At 39.9% G+C, this 16,686-nt stretch overlaps 1 protein-coding gene across 2 annotated transcripts in view; it reads right to left on the reverse strand.

Moving 5' to 3' along the window:
- The window catches only part of KCTD16 (potassium channel tetramerization domain containing 16), a 234,383-nt gene that overhangs the window by 200,235 nt on the left and 17,462 nt on the right, over nt 1-16,686 (reverse strand). The window contains exon 3 of one of the 2 annotated variants that reach the window (XM_025040766.1): nt 2,361-3,505. In XM_025040766.1, coding sequence (XP_024896534.1) covers nt 2,361-3,192 — 832 coding nt within the window. In that variant the 5' untranslated portion in view covers nt 3,193-3,505. Of the gene's footprint in view, nt 1-2,360; nt 3,510-16,686 lie in introns of both variants that reach the window. The other variant, XM_025040765.1, reaches the window with a different exon arrangement.

Genomic DNA, 16,686 nt, shown 5'->3' on the forward strand with positions numbered 1-16,686 from the left:
AGCATCTTTTTGCCAGTAGGTTAGTTTTGAGGGTCCTGGGGATGCGTGCTGCCCCCTAGGACCCAGCAGGCTGCAGCTCCTGCACCCTGAGCACTCAGCTCTGCAATGCACACAGTGGCCCGGGGCTTGGTGGTTCTTGGCAGGGCTCAGTGGGGCTAGAGCTCGCTAGCCAAAGATTGCAGACAGTCAGCTCCCTGCTTTAAAGTTTCAGCCCATTAACCCAATCACAACAGCTTGATGAATTAATGCTTATATAGGCACAGTTGGCAGCTTCTAATTAAATAATTATGGCTAAGCAGCTGCACGGAAGCTGTTATGCACCCTAGAAAGCCAGCTGTCAGTTTTATTGGTCCTAAGACAGAGGAAGAGTTAACACTGAGCCAAAGACGTTAGGCACAAAGCGGAAGTATATCAAATGCAACATACATGCTGTGCAATATGAAGTTGCTGCGTGTTTGTACCAGCCTGTCCATGGAGGGATAGACCCTCAGCAACCTCTCAGCAGTCCAACAAAGAAGAAAGCAATTACATGTTTAGGAGAACAGAGCCCATCCAGATCAACCTAAAGAGGGCACAGTATTAGACATACGAGTCTTTGATGAGCACAGAAATGTCACTGAGCTAGTAAGCAAATACATGTTAGGTTCTGGGTCTCATTTAGGTGGGCAAGTGATTAGAAATCTAGTGTGGTCTTTTTTGGTGGCAGGGGGGCTGATATGTTTTTAGTTATTTGACTGAAGCTTTTAAAGATGATGTTTTCAAATATTAGAAATTGGAGAACAAGGGAAATACCACAAATAGATTCGGACTCTCTCTAAGGTGATTTTTTTCCCCAAAAAGTGAGAAGATATTTGTTCTACAGAATCACAGATAATGTCAATTTTTTTTTTACAAAAGGCTAAAAAGCTAGAGTCTTATCTCTACACTAGTGGGAAATTCACCAGAAGAAAGAAAGCAGTATCTGATGGCTGATCTCCAGTACAGAGAAAGATCGAGATTATAGATAAAGGCCATAGATAGGGTTATTGGACCAAATCATACTTGTTACTACACATCTATATGCTTCTGAGCTGATAGCTGATTTTATTTTTCTCCACAGGCTGTCCTTTCTACATAATCCACGTGTCTTCGCTTCTGAAAACCCAAATTGTGAACGACTCAAGCTTCTTACTGGCCAATTCACCCAGATTCCCAGCACCATCTCCAAAGGAATAAACACAACTGCAGGCAAAAATCAGTCCAAGAAATTCATTTGTTCCTTTATGTTTAAAGAAACTTAGATGTTTTAACCTCCTAAGTGTATGGGTTTGCTTTAAAATAAGAATAGAGGAAACTGATTGTGAACACTGGAAACATATTTCTTATATAATTCACTTCCCAACTCCCAGGCCTGTTGAATATCAGCAGTTAAATCAAGCACTAAACTTTACAGACTGATTTATTATTCTCCCTTCAGAGGTCAATGGCTTATAGTTTATTTAGAAGAATGCCATTTCAAGAAAACGGGCAATCCATACCATAAGTTGTCATTTAAGCAAGTGAACTGACCTCTAAGAAATTCTTACTTAAAAAGCTTTAGTACAATACGTTCCTTTTTTCCCTCTGGTTTCCTTCTATGTCAGTAATTCTATCACCTCAGCTGTCTAGATGTTTGCATGTGATTGACAATTTTAAGAATCTCGCTCCTTTTAGATGGATCTTAAACAAAGTTTAGCTTAATTAAGTCTGCAGTTCAACTCAGGTCTCAGTATGAAATGCTAAAGAATCAAGTAGCAGATTTGTAAGGCCTATAAAAGCAAATTTTAGACTTGGGTTGAGGGGGTAGAGAAAGGGGGTCTTTTATCAGTCTATACTGCCATCTAGCCAAGATCACGTCATTCAGTACTACATCCATTTGTGTTTTCAAAGCCCCTGATGAAAGCAAGTCTTCAGCAACCAGCTCAATAGACCCTAAAATTCAGATAAAAGAATAGCAGCACTTCATCTACTCTGAGTCTACCAACCTCCGTGGCCCAACAGCCAAGTTCTAATCATTGCCCAATCTAACAATTCAGTATCTGGCAAATAGTCATACATATCTGTTTGCATTCCACATATTACCTATACCAATATCATTTGCATCATGTGATTTTTGAAGCCTTTGAATATTCTGTGATTTTTATTGGAAAAACTGATAGAAGTTGCCTTAGGTAAGACATGAGAGCTGAATTATAACCTCTAATACTCTATACCTCAAGAGTTTTTTTTTTTTTTTTAATACCCAAATAGAATTTCTTAGGCACTGACTGAAAGTGCAGACCATATACATCTGTAAAGAGAATCAATACACACGAAAAATAAAAAGAATTCTCTGCACTTACGGTAGAAGACGTATTCAGTGTAGCTTGACCAGATCTTGTCATCTGTATATTGGTTGACGAAAGAAGCTGTCACCGAGGAGTTACAGGCCACCATGTGGAATCCACACTCCGACAACATATCAAAAGCCCTTTCCAGATGCTTGAATTTGAGATAAAATCTGGAGGTGTATCTTTCTGGGGCTCGGTCAGGGTCTCTGCTCTCATTCAAAGTTTCTCCAAAGACCTCCTTTGCCAAGGAAATTCTTCCACAAACCAAAATCCGAGGAACTCTTCGAAACTTAGCATCTGCCTGCCCCTCTCTGCCCATGGTACAGGACCCCCTGTAACCCACGGTAATAAAACCCCACTTGCGGTCCACGGGGAGCAGTGAGGAAGGGGGGCAGATTCTCGTGTCGCTTCCTTGGGAGGCATCTTCAAAGTCACTATGGCAGAAATCGTCCGGGCTTTGCTTGATTTCATCAGGAGTCAGGAGTTTGACCAAGTCTGGGAGCTGGAAGTACTCAGCTTCCCTTTTCAGTCTTCCTCTTTCTGGGAAGTGATCAGGCAGGACCACCTGCCTGTCCCTGAGATAGTCCAGAATATAACGGAACAAGAATCCATCTCTGTCAATGAAAAACCTTCCCTTGGAGTCCTTGGCTAGATCGTTAGCAGTGTCTCTCTTTGGGGAAAACATTTTCCACAGGAGGGAATGAGGGATGCTTATTAATGTGGAATGGCGAGTAAAATAAACTTGACCCCCAACATTCAGCTCCACGACCTCAGGGAAGGAGTTGGGAACTGCGGCCCCTTGTTCTCGAGGATAATAACGACTGCAGTTCCCACTCAGAGCCATTGTCCCTTTCTTCTCCTCCTATTTTGATTTGAAAGTGCAATCCAATGGAGTCACAGCCTTGTCCTTTGCATCAACTTGTAAGGGAGGGAGAAGGATGCTACCTCGTTTAAAAAGACCTCCTCTTACCCCAGTTTGTTTTTTTTTTTTTGCCCCCTCTCAAGAAAGCAAAATTTAGAAGCGTCCACAGGTGAAGTAGTTTAAACCTTGGCTGGTGGTGAGCTATTACTTCATGGAATATAATCAACTCATCTCCATTCGATCTTCCCCCAGGCTCAGTAGATAAGGCAGGCCAAGTCGTCAGTTACTCAGAGGTCTATCTGAAGGAAAAGAAAGAAAATTATTTCCTCAAACCCAGCATGAGACAGAAAAAGAGAGAGCGCTGGAGAGAGGAGAGGGCGGGAGAGGGAAGGAGGGAAGAAGGAGTGAGGGTGGGAGGGAAGGAGGGAGAGATTATTTTACATAAGCAGCCCTGGAATTACTGATTTCAGCCATTCTTCAACTAAACCGTAGCTTCTCTCATGCTATTTTGTGTCTACATGCTTATCCATATGCCTCTGTCTCCAGCGATTAGTATTAAAAACATTTCTATTTGTATTTCTGCATTTAAAAGGAATATGCAATTTTCAACTTCCAAAAGGCGATTTTTTTTTCAGCTGGACAGGAAAATCAATAAGCCTCAGAACTTACCTTAGTGGGTGCTGGACACCCAGTCTTGTGAAGAAATACCCATTTGCAAAGCAGTCAGAATCCACAGCCACACTAACCTCAAGCTTGTCAAATCCCATAGAGGTAAAGGGCAGAGGTATCAATGAAAAGTGCCAGAGAGATGTGCTCTTAGAAAATAATAGTTATATGTATATATTTATATAAATGTATATTCGTATGAATGTATGTATGTATTCACTGCCAATCTCAAGTTAAAACAAGTCACAAAAAGTTAAACCATGATGCGAGGTGACTGGGTTGAAGAAGCAAAGCAGAGAAAAATATTCAACCAGAGCGTCGCCAGGAAAAAAAAAAAAAAAAAAATCAAACCTTTAGTAAGAATCCTTAAAACAGAAGAGAGTTGCAAGAGGTACCGGGACTTAGAAGCTTTTCAGAAAGCCCAGAAGCAGAAAGAAAGACGGAGGTGCTGTGCTGGGGTCCCAGGTAGCCACCCCACCTGCCGGCAAGGGCGAACGGGCTCCCATGTTCCCAGCCAGGTGGGAGCCGGTGCGAGCCGGCGCCGCCGCAGCGCAGAGATGCCGGCGGGGGCTCGGCTCGGGCTTCGGCGGGCGGCGGAGCTGGGTGGTTCCACAGTTCCCAGTGCAGTTGGGCTGCTGTTGTTTCAGCAGTGCAGGCGAGAAACCATCCAGGGAAATGACTATTACATCATCTTAAAGGAATATGGCTTGGAGAAAGCGGAGGCAGCTCCAGTCACGTCCTCCTCAGTGACAGGTCGCCAGGACTGCACGGGGACGCCGAGCGCGGGCCATGGGCACGCGACTCGGGGCGCTCAGGGCTTGGGGCGGGGACGCAGCACCGCGCAGCCGCTCCCCTGCCCGCCCTGTCCCGAGGTCTGGAGTTTCCCAGGGCTTTGCTTTGCCCTTTCCTCTGGCCTTTAGACCTCCATTGCCACCCCCACCCCCCAGAAATTAGCCCCCAACCTAGTGGTGAGATAAACACAAGTGATTTTTCACTTGAAAAATCTATGAACAAACCCTTTGCACAAATTTCTGCTGAAGGGCAAATTTCCCCTCTAAAGCTTGTTAACACACACACACACACACACACACACACACACACACGAATGGCCTCAACTTTCAAGCTTCAAAGCAGTTCTTTTTTTATTAAAGGGGATTAAATCATGTTCTCTCAAATGCCCTCCTCTTTTTTCCTTCTCTCTCCATCTTCCTGCCCCTCCAATAAATAAATGATAAATGAATGAATGAATGGCGCTCTTTCCAAAGAATACATGAAGCACTAGTACCCACAGAAAGCCCACAGTTTACACCAGTAAGTCATTATCTTCAATATCTCAGCTTACCTGTAAGAAATTGGAACCTGCAACCTTTTTCTGGGGCTGTTTCCTGACTGAGCATCTCTTTGGGTGTGCCCCAACCCCTCCTCACTCATCCCAAGAGGACTCTGCTGGAAGACACGCCTGCTAAGAGACATTTTACTCTTGTCCCAGAGGAGGCCCTTAAGTGCATCATTAGAGTTTCAGGAAGGCATTTCCAGGGCAACCTAATCCACTAACAAAGTGCTTCCAGTTGATCCCGCCAGTCAATAATGGCTCAGCCAACAGTTTACAGTAAGTCAGCCATTTCCCCTTTAAAACACCAGTGTCTTAGGACTCACATTCCTAATAAGCATATAGTAATTCATCTATAAATAATACATGTGAATAACACTCCATCTCAAACAACTGCTATTGAAAATATATACATGAAAACCCAAAATGGAAAGTATGAATTAGATACATTTTATGGGATACATTTGTTTATGGCCAACTTTCACCCCAAGAATTAGTTTGAAGATAGACTCAGCAGTTGGGTAAATTAATTTCTAGTTTAATAATCTTTCCTTTCAATAACTATCAGGTTACCAAACACAGAGTATTATCTAACACTCCAACACCTAATTATATTTGACTTTGTTTCTTTAACTAATGTTTTAACCTGTTCTGGCCTCAATCATTGAAATCTTAACGCTGGACCAATTAAGGAAATGTTTATTATTTGATGCACTTATGTCGCCATCTACTGTCCCTAAGCTATTAGTGCAGCTCTGTATTTGGCAACTTGAGCCAAAAGTTCTATTTTTTTTTTTATCTTGAAGTTTTCATAGTGGCTTGAGTATTACTAGAAGCGCACTGTTCACCAATTTGACAAGATAAACATTTAGTTGCCACTAAGTCAAGAAAACAATAAGTCTGAATCTGGGTTTGGTTGTAGTTAAAAGTAATCAAATGTTTTATTTCTAAAAGAGTAGGTCAGTGCACCATGACAATAACTTTGGAGATTGGATATTAAAATACTCTGTGGAAAGTTTGGCAGCAAGAGAAGAATGGGAGTAAGAAGATCCATAGCCTTTTAAAGCTAACAGGAACTTGGGAAATGAAAATCACCATCCTATCTTAGAGAAACAGATCACACAGCCATGGAGTAGCAGGGTGAGGTTTAGACTACTGCCTATTCAGTGTGATCGATCTCCTGTTTTTAACCTTATATATTCTAGAGTTAGGAATAGAGAGGAAGCAATTTTTAAAAAAGAAGAATTTCAAGATCACTACACATTTGGAAAAAAAAATAAAACAGCAAGTCATTTAAGACAGTTTTGAATATTAAGTTAAATTGTGAGGCTAAAGAATTTTACAATTTAAAAAAAGGATTCTGAATTTCAAAAATTAGGAGCTCTGTTCATTGATTTGGGTTTCACAGGTTAGGCTATTTTTGAGACAAGTAGTTTCTAACCTTTTTTGGATGGTGGACTGCTTATAGAATCTTATGAAATCTCAAAAATGAACATATAAGCATAAAAGCTTCCATTCTGTGTCAGGGGCAAAGCCTCTTAGGAAGAGCTAAGAAAAAAGAAGAACCAGGGGATCACGTGGCTAGGTACTCACATTACCAAAAATCTGTAAATCTGGCCTGTGAACCTTCTTTTTGAAATGAGATTACACATACACTCACAGAGATACGCTCTGACAATTGAAAAAATACAACATTCATCAGACAGCCTTAACCTTGACCACACGACCTGAAATATACTCAGAATTCACATTTTTTAATAAACATCGAAAATATCCTATTCTTCGTACAATCATATCGCTTTATATTCTTTTGTGTTAAAATGCTAACTTATTAAATTGTTTAAAAAAAAATGTTTTGCTGGCCCCCTTTAGGCATACTTATATTTTAATCTACCTGAAGACTCAAGAAATTGAGAAGATCTGGCCCTCTCTCTCACCTTTTTGAGAGATCAGACAAATGGTTCAAGATCGGTTAACATCCTCTGCTCTGTACCCTTCCTTTCTTGTTCCTTTAGTCTTGGGGATGTAAACTAATGAGAAGTGAGATTAAAGAGATAATAGGCTTGAAGGAAACAAAGCAATACACTACATAGAGAGATTTAAATAGTGCTAGAGTAAGCGAGTGTGTCTCAGGAAAGCTGTCAGTAAGCCCGGCTGTCCGGTGCCTTAACAAGAGGCAAGAGGCCAAGTCTAGGCTATGAGTGTATTTCTGTCCCGCGTGTCAGCAGATAACACTACCAATGTTCTCTCTTCCGGCAACCCTCCGCTAAAACATTACAGGATGCCACACTCGCTCGAAGGCTGAACCCACAGCTACAGATTTCTCTTTAGGACAGAGCAAGGAAGAATGTTCTATCCTGTTCTTTGTAATAGTCAAGCCTATATAGCACATCAAGATTCACCGCGGGTAAATCGTGGAGTTGATAAAATGTGTCTTAGCCTCTGTTTCTTGTTCTCCACTGTCACACACCCCCGGAGCTGAATGTTGAAGAGTACATTCTCAAAAGGACAATTTTAATTTGAAACAATGTGTTCACTTCCCACATTCTCACCTCCAACCCATCCTTAAGTTTCCTCTCCCCTCAAGCACAAATAGCTTTTACGCTGCTGTATTGGTTATCAGGAAGGGAGAGAATTGATCTTGTAAACTTACTCATAATAAGATGCTGTGCACTCACTGTGCTACGGGCCCCAAAGACTCCTGCATTATCATCATAGCTCCTGTTAATGGAGGGCCAGCCATCAAGCACTCACAGCAGTCATTACCCCTCTTCCAGCTCTGCTTGACTGGCTGTGTGACACTGGACAGAAGACTTGATGTCTCTGAGCCAGGGTAAAATGGAGAGAATAAGACCTGCCTCCCAGGTATGGTGTGCAGATTCAATACTATGATGCATGTAAGACCCCTAATACATTCCTTGGCTCTAGGCAAGTGCTATATGAATACCAGTAGTATTTGTGAGAGTGGTAGAAGCTGCTGTATTTGTTGGTATTGGACTCAAGTGGAAGCATAAAGAAGTTAAAAAGATGCCTGAAGATTGAAATTCAGTTTTACTTGTAAAATCTTTGCTCTTCCCATTATGCAGCTTCAGATAAAGATCATTGCTTGCCATAGATGTATTTGTTAATGATGGGGGGAATTTCAGGGTTTAGTGGGAGAAGTGGGGTGGCAGAATGAGGAAACGAGAATAATCAGTTCCACAATGGTTAAAAATGAAAATGCCACTATCTTCTGCTAAACAAGGTTATGTTCCCTTTCTTTCATTCCACATGGATTTATGGAGTACCTATGTTTGTCCAGCACAGTGCTAGGTACTTGAAATACAAAGCTGAATTCTATACCATCTCTGAACTCAAATGCTCACATACAAGCACACACTCATACTCAAACTCATACCAATGGAAGACAAAGATTAAAAATTTCTAGATTTTTGAGCACTGTCTCTTATTTGCAGAAAGATGCTTGCTGCTGCATTTAGCTATTGGTCCCGCATAGTTCACATATGATTTGGACAAACCATTTAACGTCAAGTGGCCTCTGCTTCTATTTCTATAAAATGAAGTTGTTTCCCCTTGTAGAGATACTGTGACTGATGGCAAAAATAAAGATAAAATACAGCTGTCAAATCTTCAGAGACATATTAGGAAGTAATTTGCTAGGTAAGAAACACAAAGAGGGCAGCAAACAGTGGTCTTTCTTGTCAACATAAAGCCTTACAAGGAAGAATTGGGCTTAGGTTAGTGTAATCTTAAAGTTGGAAGGAGAGACCAGTCAAGGTCATCCACTGCAGCCTCAGGTCCACGTAAAAGTCGGAGGCAATAGCAAACATGCTCTGCAGTCATTCCTCTTATGGTCTCCACCTGAAAATACTCTTGAACTCTACTCTCATAAAATACGAATAATAGCTAAAGCCGCTCATATCTCCACGATGCCTCTGAAAGGAAGTCTGCAGAAAAAAATTCTTCCAAGTGAACTGTCATTTCGAGATCCAAGCTTCTAAAAATTTTTATGCTGATCTAAAAAGGAAGTACTGTTCTTCTTGGTATGAAGGTGATATTATTGACTGATTTCTAGGGTTTAAGATTTTTTATATGTGGGTATGAGGAGGGGATATACATGTTCCTGTACTATGCACAGATGTGCAATCGCTTTTTTGATTTCTCTTCAAAACAAGGAAACTTTTCTGGAAAAGTGGTCAAAGTTAGGAGGGCACAATTTGGCCATGAAGTTGCGTAAGGACGATTCGCACATATGTGTTTTCAAACTGTGATCTCATCATTATGAAACCTAAACAAGAGAAATGCAGACTCTATTTTTTCAATGATAGTCCAATAAAGAAAAAAATAGAATATAATTGCCCAATTATCGATTGGTTCCAGCAAATACACATGCAGTATTTTAGTAAGAGTTATAAACAACAAAAGAAGTCCATCTGCCTCCTTGTACAGTTTTTCTGCTGGCAGCCTGCTTAACGATTTTGTATTATCCACTGTACGATGCTTGTTATGTAGGTTGTATTATACATGTTGGTATAGTCTTCATTACGTTTGCCAAATTATTATTTAATATATTATTTAATATATCTCCTGGTAAAGAAGTAGTGTAATTTGTAGGCCAGTAATCGTCAACCTCTATCTCCTACCTAGGAAATCCATTTTTCAAATGACATCTTTATTGCCATTCCAAAATATGCAACAGAATAAGCTTAGGTGGTAAGTTCAAAAACACTTATTTAAAAAACAATCTGTCAGAAATTGCAATAATATTTTAGTTGTCTCTAGAGTGCATTTTTATTTTTTTCTAAATAGTTTTATGTACGTATGTACGTATAAGTGGAATTTACTGAACCCCCTGAAGCAACTTGCAGGAAATAGAGTTTGAAAATCCTGATTACAAAGAAAAGGAACAGGTTTGAAAATCAGGCAAGCAGGGTTTAAAAGAGGTACCTATCGGCTATATGATCATGAGCTAATCACTTTCTCTCTCTGAAGATAGTCTCCTCATGTCTATACTATTAGAAATAAAAACAGCCACTTCACAGGATTGATGAAAGGATTAGAGATAATGTTCTGGAAGTGCTCGGCACATAGCACATATTCGATAAGTAATGGGCAATGTGATTATATTTATGCTCAGTTCAATTATCTCTGTCCCTCTTCCTCCACCCTCTGTCCATATCCCATGGGCTTTTGTGAATGAGTGGTTGGAGCAGTACCACATTACTCATTCGTGCTGGTGATGGGACTGAACCTTTTTCCGAAAGTCTGCTTTTCCTTGCTGGGAAGGGAATAGGAAAAAAGAAAGAGATATAGAACCTCTAAAAACATTTGTCCTTGGAGATAGATAACTAGCTCATTTAAAAACATACTCTCCTGCCTTAGACAGTAGCTATACCTTTCAAAAGTTGACAAATGGAAGAAAGTGAATGAATAGGTGGGCTCATTTCAAATTATCTCACATCATTTTACAGTGATTCAGCACAGTCACTTTGGTGTAGCAAGTGTTTGCAGAAGGCATTTTTCACAACTAAACCCAAACATGTCATACTCGTAGGGTGAAATGAATCTCACCAGTGGCACCTGCACATGGGGAACAGCAAGAAGAGAGAAGGGCAAAGATCAGATAATAAAAAGATTTAGTTCGAGGAACGAAAGCGAACTGTTTTTACTAGAAGACCCAACAAGTCAAAGCTGGGAATTTCAGGTATGCTCTGAATACTACTTGGTATTCAGACCCTTTTTCCTTGCCCTTTGAGTTATTTGCAAGAAATCCATGGAGGAGAAATTGCTTTTCACTCATTTTGGTATCCTAGGTAGCAAAGGCTCTGGCATATGGAAGATGCTCAGTAAATGTTTGTTGAATCTAATTGCAGGAGCAAGAGAATATTCTCAGAATGGCCCAAGAAAAAGATATGTTAAGAAGCTGACAGGGTCATGTCAGAACGTGCAGTTGGTTGAGAATATATAGTAGTTGATTTCAGTGTATTTCTCAAAACATGGAGTTCTCCTTGCTAACAGGAACATTTTCAGGTAGTCAGGTCCCAGAGAAATGAACTGACTGCAAAAACCAGCCTTTCTTCACTCACCACTACAGACAGGTCATTCAAGTACCCAGTATGGGGTCTAACTGGAATAGAAAAATGAAAGACCATTAAAAGGAGTACCTTTGGAAGAGTAAAGTATCACAAAGTTTCCAGTTTCAAGATTTCACTGACATCAGTTTCTTAAAATGCCCATGTCTGTGTCTGTGGTCAAATAAATTAATAAAATTAACAAATAAAACTATCTCTAACTGCCAGACATTTTCACATATATTATTGCTTTTAAATCCCACAAGAATACTCAAATATTGGCATTTAAGGAGAATAAAAGCTCCTCCAAGGGTTAAGTAGTTAACAGGTCACACCCAGCCTGTCTAATCACAAAACCCCCTTTTAACTACACGAAACTTATTTAGTCATATAATTCCTTTCATTAAATATCCTCAATATGTCCCCAATATTTGGATTTGGCATCACATAGCACAACACATTCCAAGCATGGCTCACTACATCCCCACTCCTAGTTCAGTGCTTGGCAGAGAAAGCACTCTAAAAGTATTTGTCAAAGGATTTTTAGAATGAACATATGAATGAATGAATGAACAAACTACTGATGGGGGCAATGGTATCAAGAAATTTTAGCTGCATACAGCAATAGTCTGATCTCATGTGTCATATCTAATTTTCTTTACTCCCGAAAGGTTGATTCTAAATGGGATGATGATTCCAAAGATGAAAAAGATTCCAAAGATGAAAAATAAAAAGTTTATAATCACAGCATCAGAGATGACTCCTCATGAATCTAAAAGGATGGATAATATAGATTAATATGTTTATGTTCCAGAATCTAGAAGCTTTTAGAAATAAGAAACTGCTTTTAGGATAACTCTCCCTCAGAACAATAACATCTTGGGGAAAATCCTGGGGTTTGTCTGTTTGTTTGTTTGTTTGCTTGTTTTTAAGTGCTTAGGTGCTGGAAAAAAATATGGTTTACTAAAAGGTACCAGGCAATTTCAATACAACCATTTTATACATCAGTCATTCTGCACCCTTTCCAAAAATACATGTGGAGTGGGGTTTGGGTTGCAAGGAAGGCCTGGTAATGATTGACCTATATAGATACATATACTCAGCACAAGATTTCAGGGGCCAAAACATACAATTCAAATGTGAGTTAGGAAACATTTTTTTTTTCTGTATAATGCAGATTTGCACAGCTTTGCCAAGGAAATTGCATGTTCCCTTTATAGACAATGATCTGAGCCTCAAGCACATCTCACAATTACCCTAAGGTCTCTCAAAATGACAGGCTAGGTTGCAATGAATGGTTCCAATGGCTGCCAGAGAATATTAGGCAACTGCTTGAAATGGAGCCATTGTTGTATATCTTGCTGATAAATCTGGTTACCATTTATCAGGAAAAAGAATGCCTATGAACAAATGGAGTGACCTAAATAAAGATTTATGTATCTGCTAGAAACTGATTTCAACCTGGTGTCTCTTGACCATCCCCCTGAATTTTTCATATATTTAAATGAGATCTTGAGACTACTTACATATGTCTATTTTGTTCAAGTGCCATTATACTGGACACAGAGGCTGATATTACCCCTAGATAGAATATTAAATACAATCATGAATTAAGATAAAAAATTAGATAAATGGACTAGAGAAGTAATGGATTTCTTTTCTGCACCCAAGACAGTAAGAAAATGCACTCCTTTTATTGCCATTTTGTCCGGGACATTAATAACTGTAAGTATAAAGAAAAAGTCATTACTCAATGAATGTGACCAATGGAGTCCACGTAGAGAACATTAATGCTTCACAATAATAACTCCTCCTTCCCAAAAGTTTACCTGCAGAGCCACTGGATAAACCAGTCAATGTAGAGTCCTCCCCCAATCAGTAATAATGATTAAGGTTGATGGACCCCGACAAAAGAAATATTGAGCCCCTTTAAAATTCCTCTTCTGCTCCATGTCTCTTATCATCTTCCATTTACTTGAATATTTACATATCTATTTGTACAAAGAACTATGATAGACACTGTAGAGAATGCAAAGATTTATCAGACAAGAGACTGACCCTCTAGGAGCTGATAATCTAGTAGGACAAAACAAAGGCAGGCACTCGCTCACTGAGTAAGAGCTGAAGAGGAATAAGTGAAATAGAAGAAAGGAGAAACTGCTGTTAAGAGTGCTGAAAAAAGTTATACATGAGAGGCATGGAACTAACCAAAATTAAGTCATTTTTTTGAAACTCTAAGGAACATCATGCCTAGCACAAAATGCCCATTAATAAATTATTGATGGACTAAAGAAAGTGCCCCCCTGTGTCACTACACATTTACTGGGCATGAAGGCAGAGAGGCACTCTTTTAGAATTCATTTAGAACTGCCCAACTGGGCTGACTCATTAGTGTTCTGTTGATTTCAGAAATGTTTTATATGTATATATAAATGTAAGCCCATTACAGTGCTAGTTTGTACTGATAATTCATATTTGGTTCTCGGCCAACGAGGATTAAGAGCCATTTCAGTGGCCCTTCTCAATCATTTATTTACTCCACCAGGTTCCTCTTTCTGCCATTACTTGTGTGCCAGTGAACACTTTGGTTCGACATGGCTGACAAAAGATATGTAAATGGTAATGCTGAGGATTCTACAAAAGATCAAGGAAGATACAGAATGGTAGTGAACAGAATTCACCACAACAGCTTCAAAGGTCTCCAAGGATAGAGTCTAAGAAACCCATGTTAGCAGACTGTTATTGCCTGGTAGAAATCCTTTGACATTTAGAAGGGCAGCATAAACCTCACTGTAGCCCAGAAGGATTGATCAACAACAGTATGAAGGATAAATTATAGCCAGAGGCACATCACACCTTCAAAAGACTTGAAGAGAAAAAAGGACAATTGCCAAAGTATGATATCAGTAACATATCTCCAAGGTAACAATGGTATAATAATCCTTATAGCATCAGTTTAGTTAATGTGATTATTTCCAGGAACAAGTTCCCACAATAAATGGGGTATGCCTATAATTTAAGGCTGGGGGATGGAGGTGGAAGAGGATCCAAAACACTATTTCTATTTCAAATAACATAAGAGCCCTGTAATTAAAGATATCCTGAAGGTTTGGGAAAGTTGACTTTCTGTAAGCAATAGCAGTTCTTTAAGGCACTTGTGTAACACACAGAAGATCTAATAAAAGAATAAGTTATTTTTGTTTAGCACAAAAAGACAACCTTATGAGTAACTATAGTCACCTTTCATTACTGCTCATAAAGTTTGCCTGGTTTATTAACATAATAGCCACAAATCTGGGATGGAAAGGGAAAGAAATATACAAAGAAATACTGACACAATTTAAGTACTAAGAATGATCATTTCCTGTGCAGGGAAGCATTCGGGCATCATGGTTAAAAGTGTGGGCTTTGGGATTGGCAGTTCTGGGTCCGAATACCAGTTCCATTATTTACCAGCTAGGAAAGTTACATTACCTCTCTAGCCAAAATTTTCTCATCAGCAAAATTTATAATAACTATAGTTCCTTCTAGAGATTTTGTGAGAACTAAGTAAGTAATGCATATTGAATGTTTAGTTCATCACCAAGCTCATGGTGAGTGTTCAACAAATATAGCTATTTTTATGCATTTTTTTCCCAAACTGTTTTAGATTATTTGCTCCCTAGATCAGAGGGTAGAGATACATCATTAACCTTAGCCAGTCCTCACTCTGGACCCCTTACAGATTCAAAGGGGTGAAAGCAAAGCAGTCACACAGATCCCTTTTCGGATGCAGAGCTTCCTATTGAGAGGTGTTTGGGGCAGGTCAAAGGGCACCATATGGCAGTGTTATAATAGTCCTGGTCTGGGTAACATATTCTCTATTTGTCAAATTGTCATGTTACCATCTATGGCCCCATGAAGCTTTAGTTTTTGCTCCTCATTTGTTAGATATCACTTATTCCAGCATGGTTTCTTGTACACAATCATATTTGAGCAAAAACCTGCATTTTAAAACCTGCATTTACTACATACCCTCCCATGTTGACCTGATTCATTCTCGGTTGACCATCATCATTATAAAAATGACTCCAAAATATCAATGTTTGGCCTCGGCCTCTTTCCAACTTCTATATACCTGCTGGGCAGCTTCACATGAATTTACCAGAATCTCACACTCAAGACCAAAGACAAATATCCATTTGCCACTCCCTTCCATTATGCTCCACCAAGTTCTCTCTGAGTTAATGGCATCACCGGCCTTTCTCTACTGCCCAAGTGAAAACTCATCATGTGATTCCTCCCTTTCTATTGACTCCTGATACCTAATAATCAAATCAATCCACCTTATCTCTACTATAATTCTTTCATGTGTCTCTTCTCTTCCATTTCCATTTGTCCTACTCTTGTTTTTTATCTTTTACCCAGATTCATATAGTCAACAAATAATTCCTGAACATTTGTCACGAGCCAGTTGTAAGCTCTACATGTTGGGGACCCAGAGATGAACAAGGCAGACAAAGTTCTTGCCTTCATGTAGCTTCCATTCTGGGCAAGGAGCACAGACTTTAAATAAGTAAACAAATAAATGAGCATGATAATTTCAAACAGTGACATGGGCTATGAATAAAATAGAACCAGGTGATATAAAAAGAATGTCTGGGCTGAGAGTTGGAGGACAAAGAGAAGAGGATGGAGTACAACAGGTTGGGACTCTTTGAGGACATGATATTTAATCTGAGGCAAGAATCCAGCCTCGTGAAATTCTGGGAACACCATGCTCTAGGCCAGTGGTCCCCAACCTTTTTGGCATCAGAGACAGGTGCTGCTAAGAAAATCTAATACATGATGATCTGAGGTGGACCTGAGGCATTGATGCTAGCACTGGAGAGTGGCTGCAAATACTGATGAAGCTTTGTTCATTCACTCACTCGCTGCTCACCTCCTGCTGTGCAGCCTGATTTCTAACAGGCCATGGACCAGTTGGTACCAGTCTGTGGCCTGAGGGTTAGAAACCCTTGATATAGGCAGAGGAAATGGCAAGAACAAAGCTCAGAATCTGAGCTCAGACTAAGCTTGGCTTTTTCAAGGAATCGAGGAAGCCACATTGGGTGACTCTCTCTCTGGGTTTGCTGGCATTCCCATCTTGAGTGTGTACTTTCGCTTTAATAAACCTTGCACTTTCCTTTTAAAAAAAGCCAGTGAATTGGAGCCCAGTGAGTAGAAGAGGTGAGTGTGGGTCTGAGAAGCAGACAAGGGTCATACTATGTTAGGTCTCCTGCACTGGGGTGGGAGTGTGAATGTCATTCTAAGTGTGATGGGAAGTCACTGATGTGTCTAAAGTTAGAAGTGACATGTTCTCATTTACTTGTTTGTTAAAGCTGAATTTGGGTTCTATGGGGATAATGAATTGTGGGAGAACAAGATTTG

The sequence above is a fragment of the Pteropus alecto genome, unplaced genomic scaffold (genome assembly GCF_000325575.1).
Source record: "Pteropus alecto unplaced genomic scaffold, ASM32557v1 scaffold78, whole genome shotgun sequence".
Classification (NCBI taxonomy): Eukaryota; Metazoa; Chordata; class Mammalia; order Chiroptera; family Pteropodidae; genus Pteropus; species Pteropus alecto.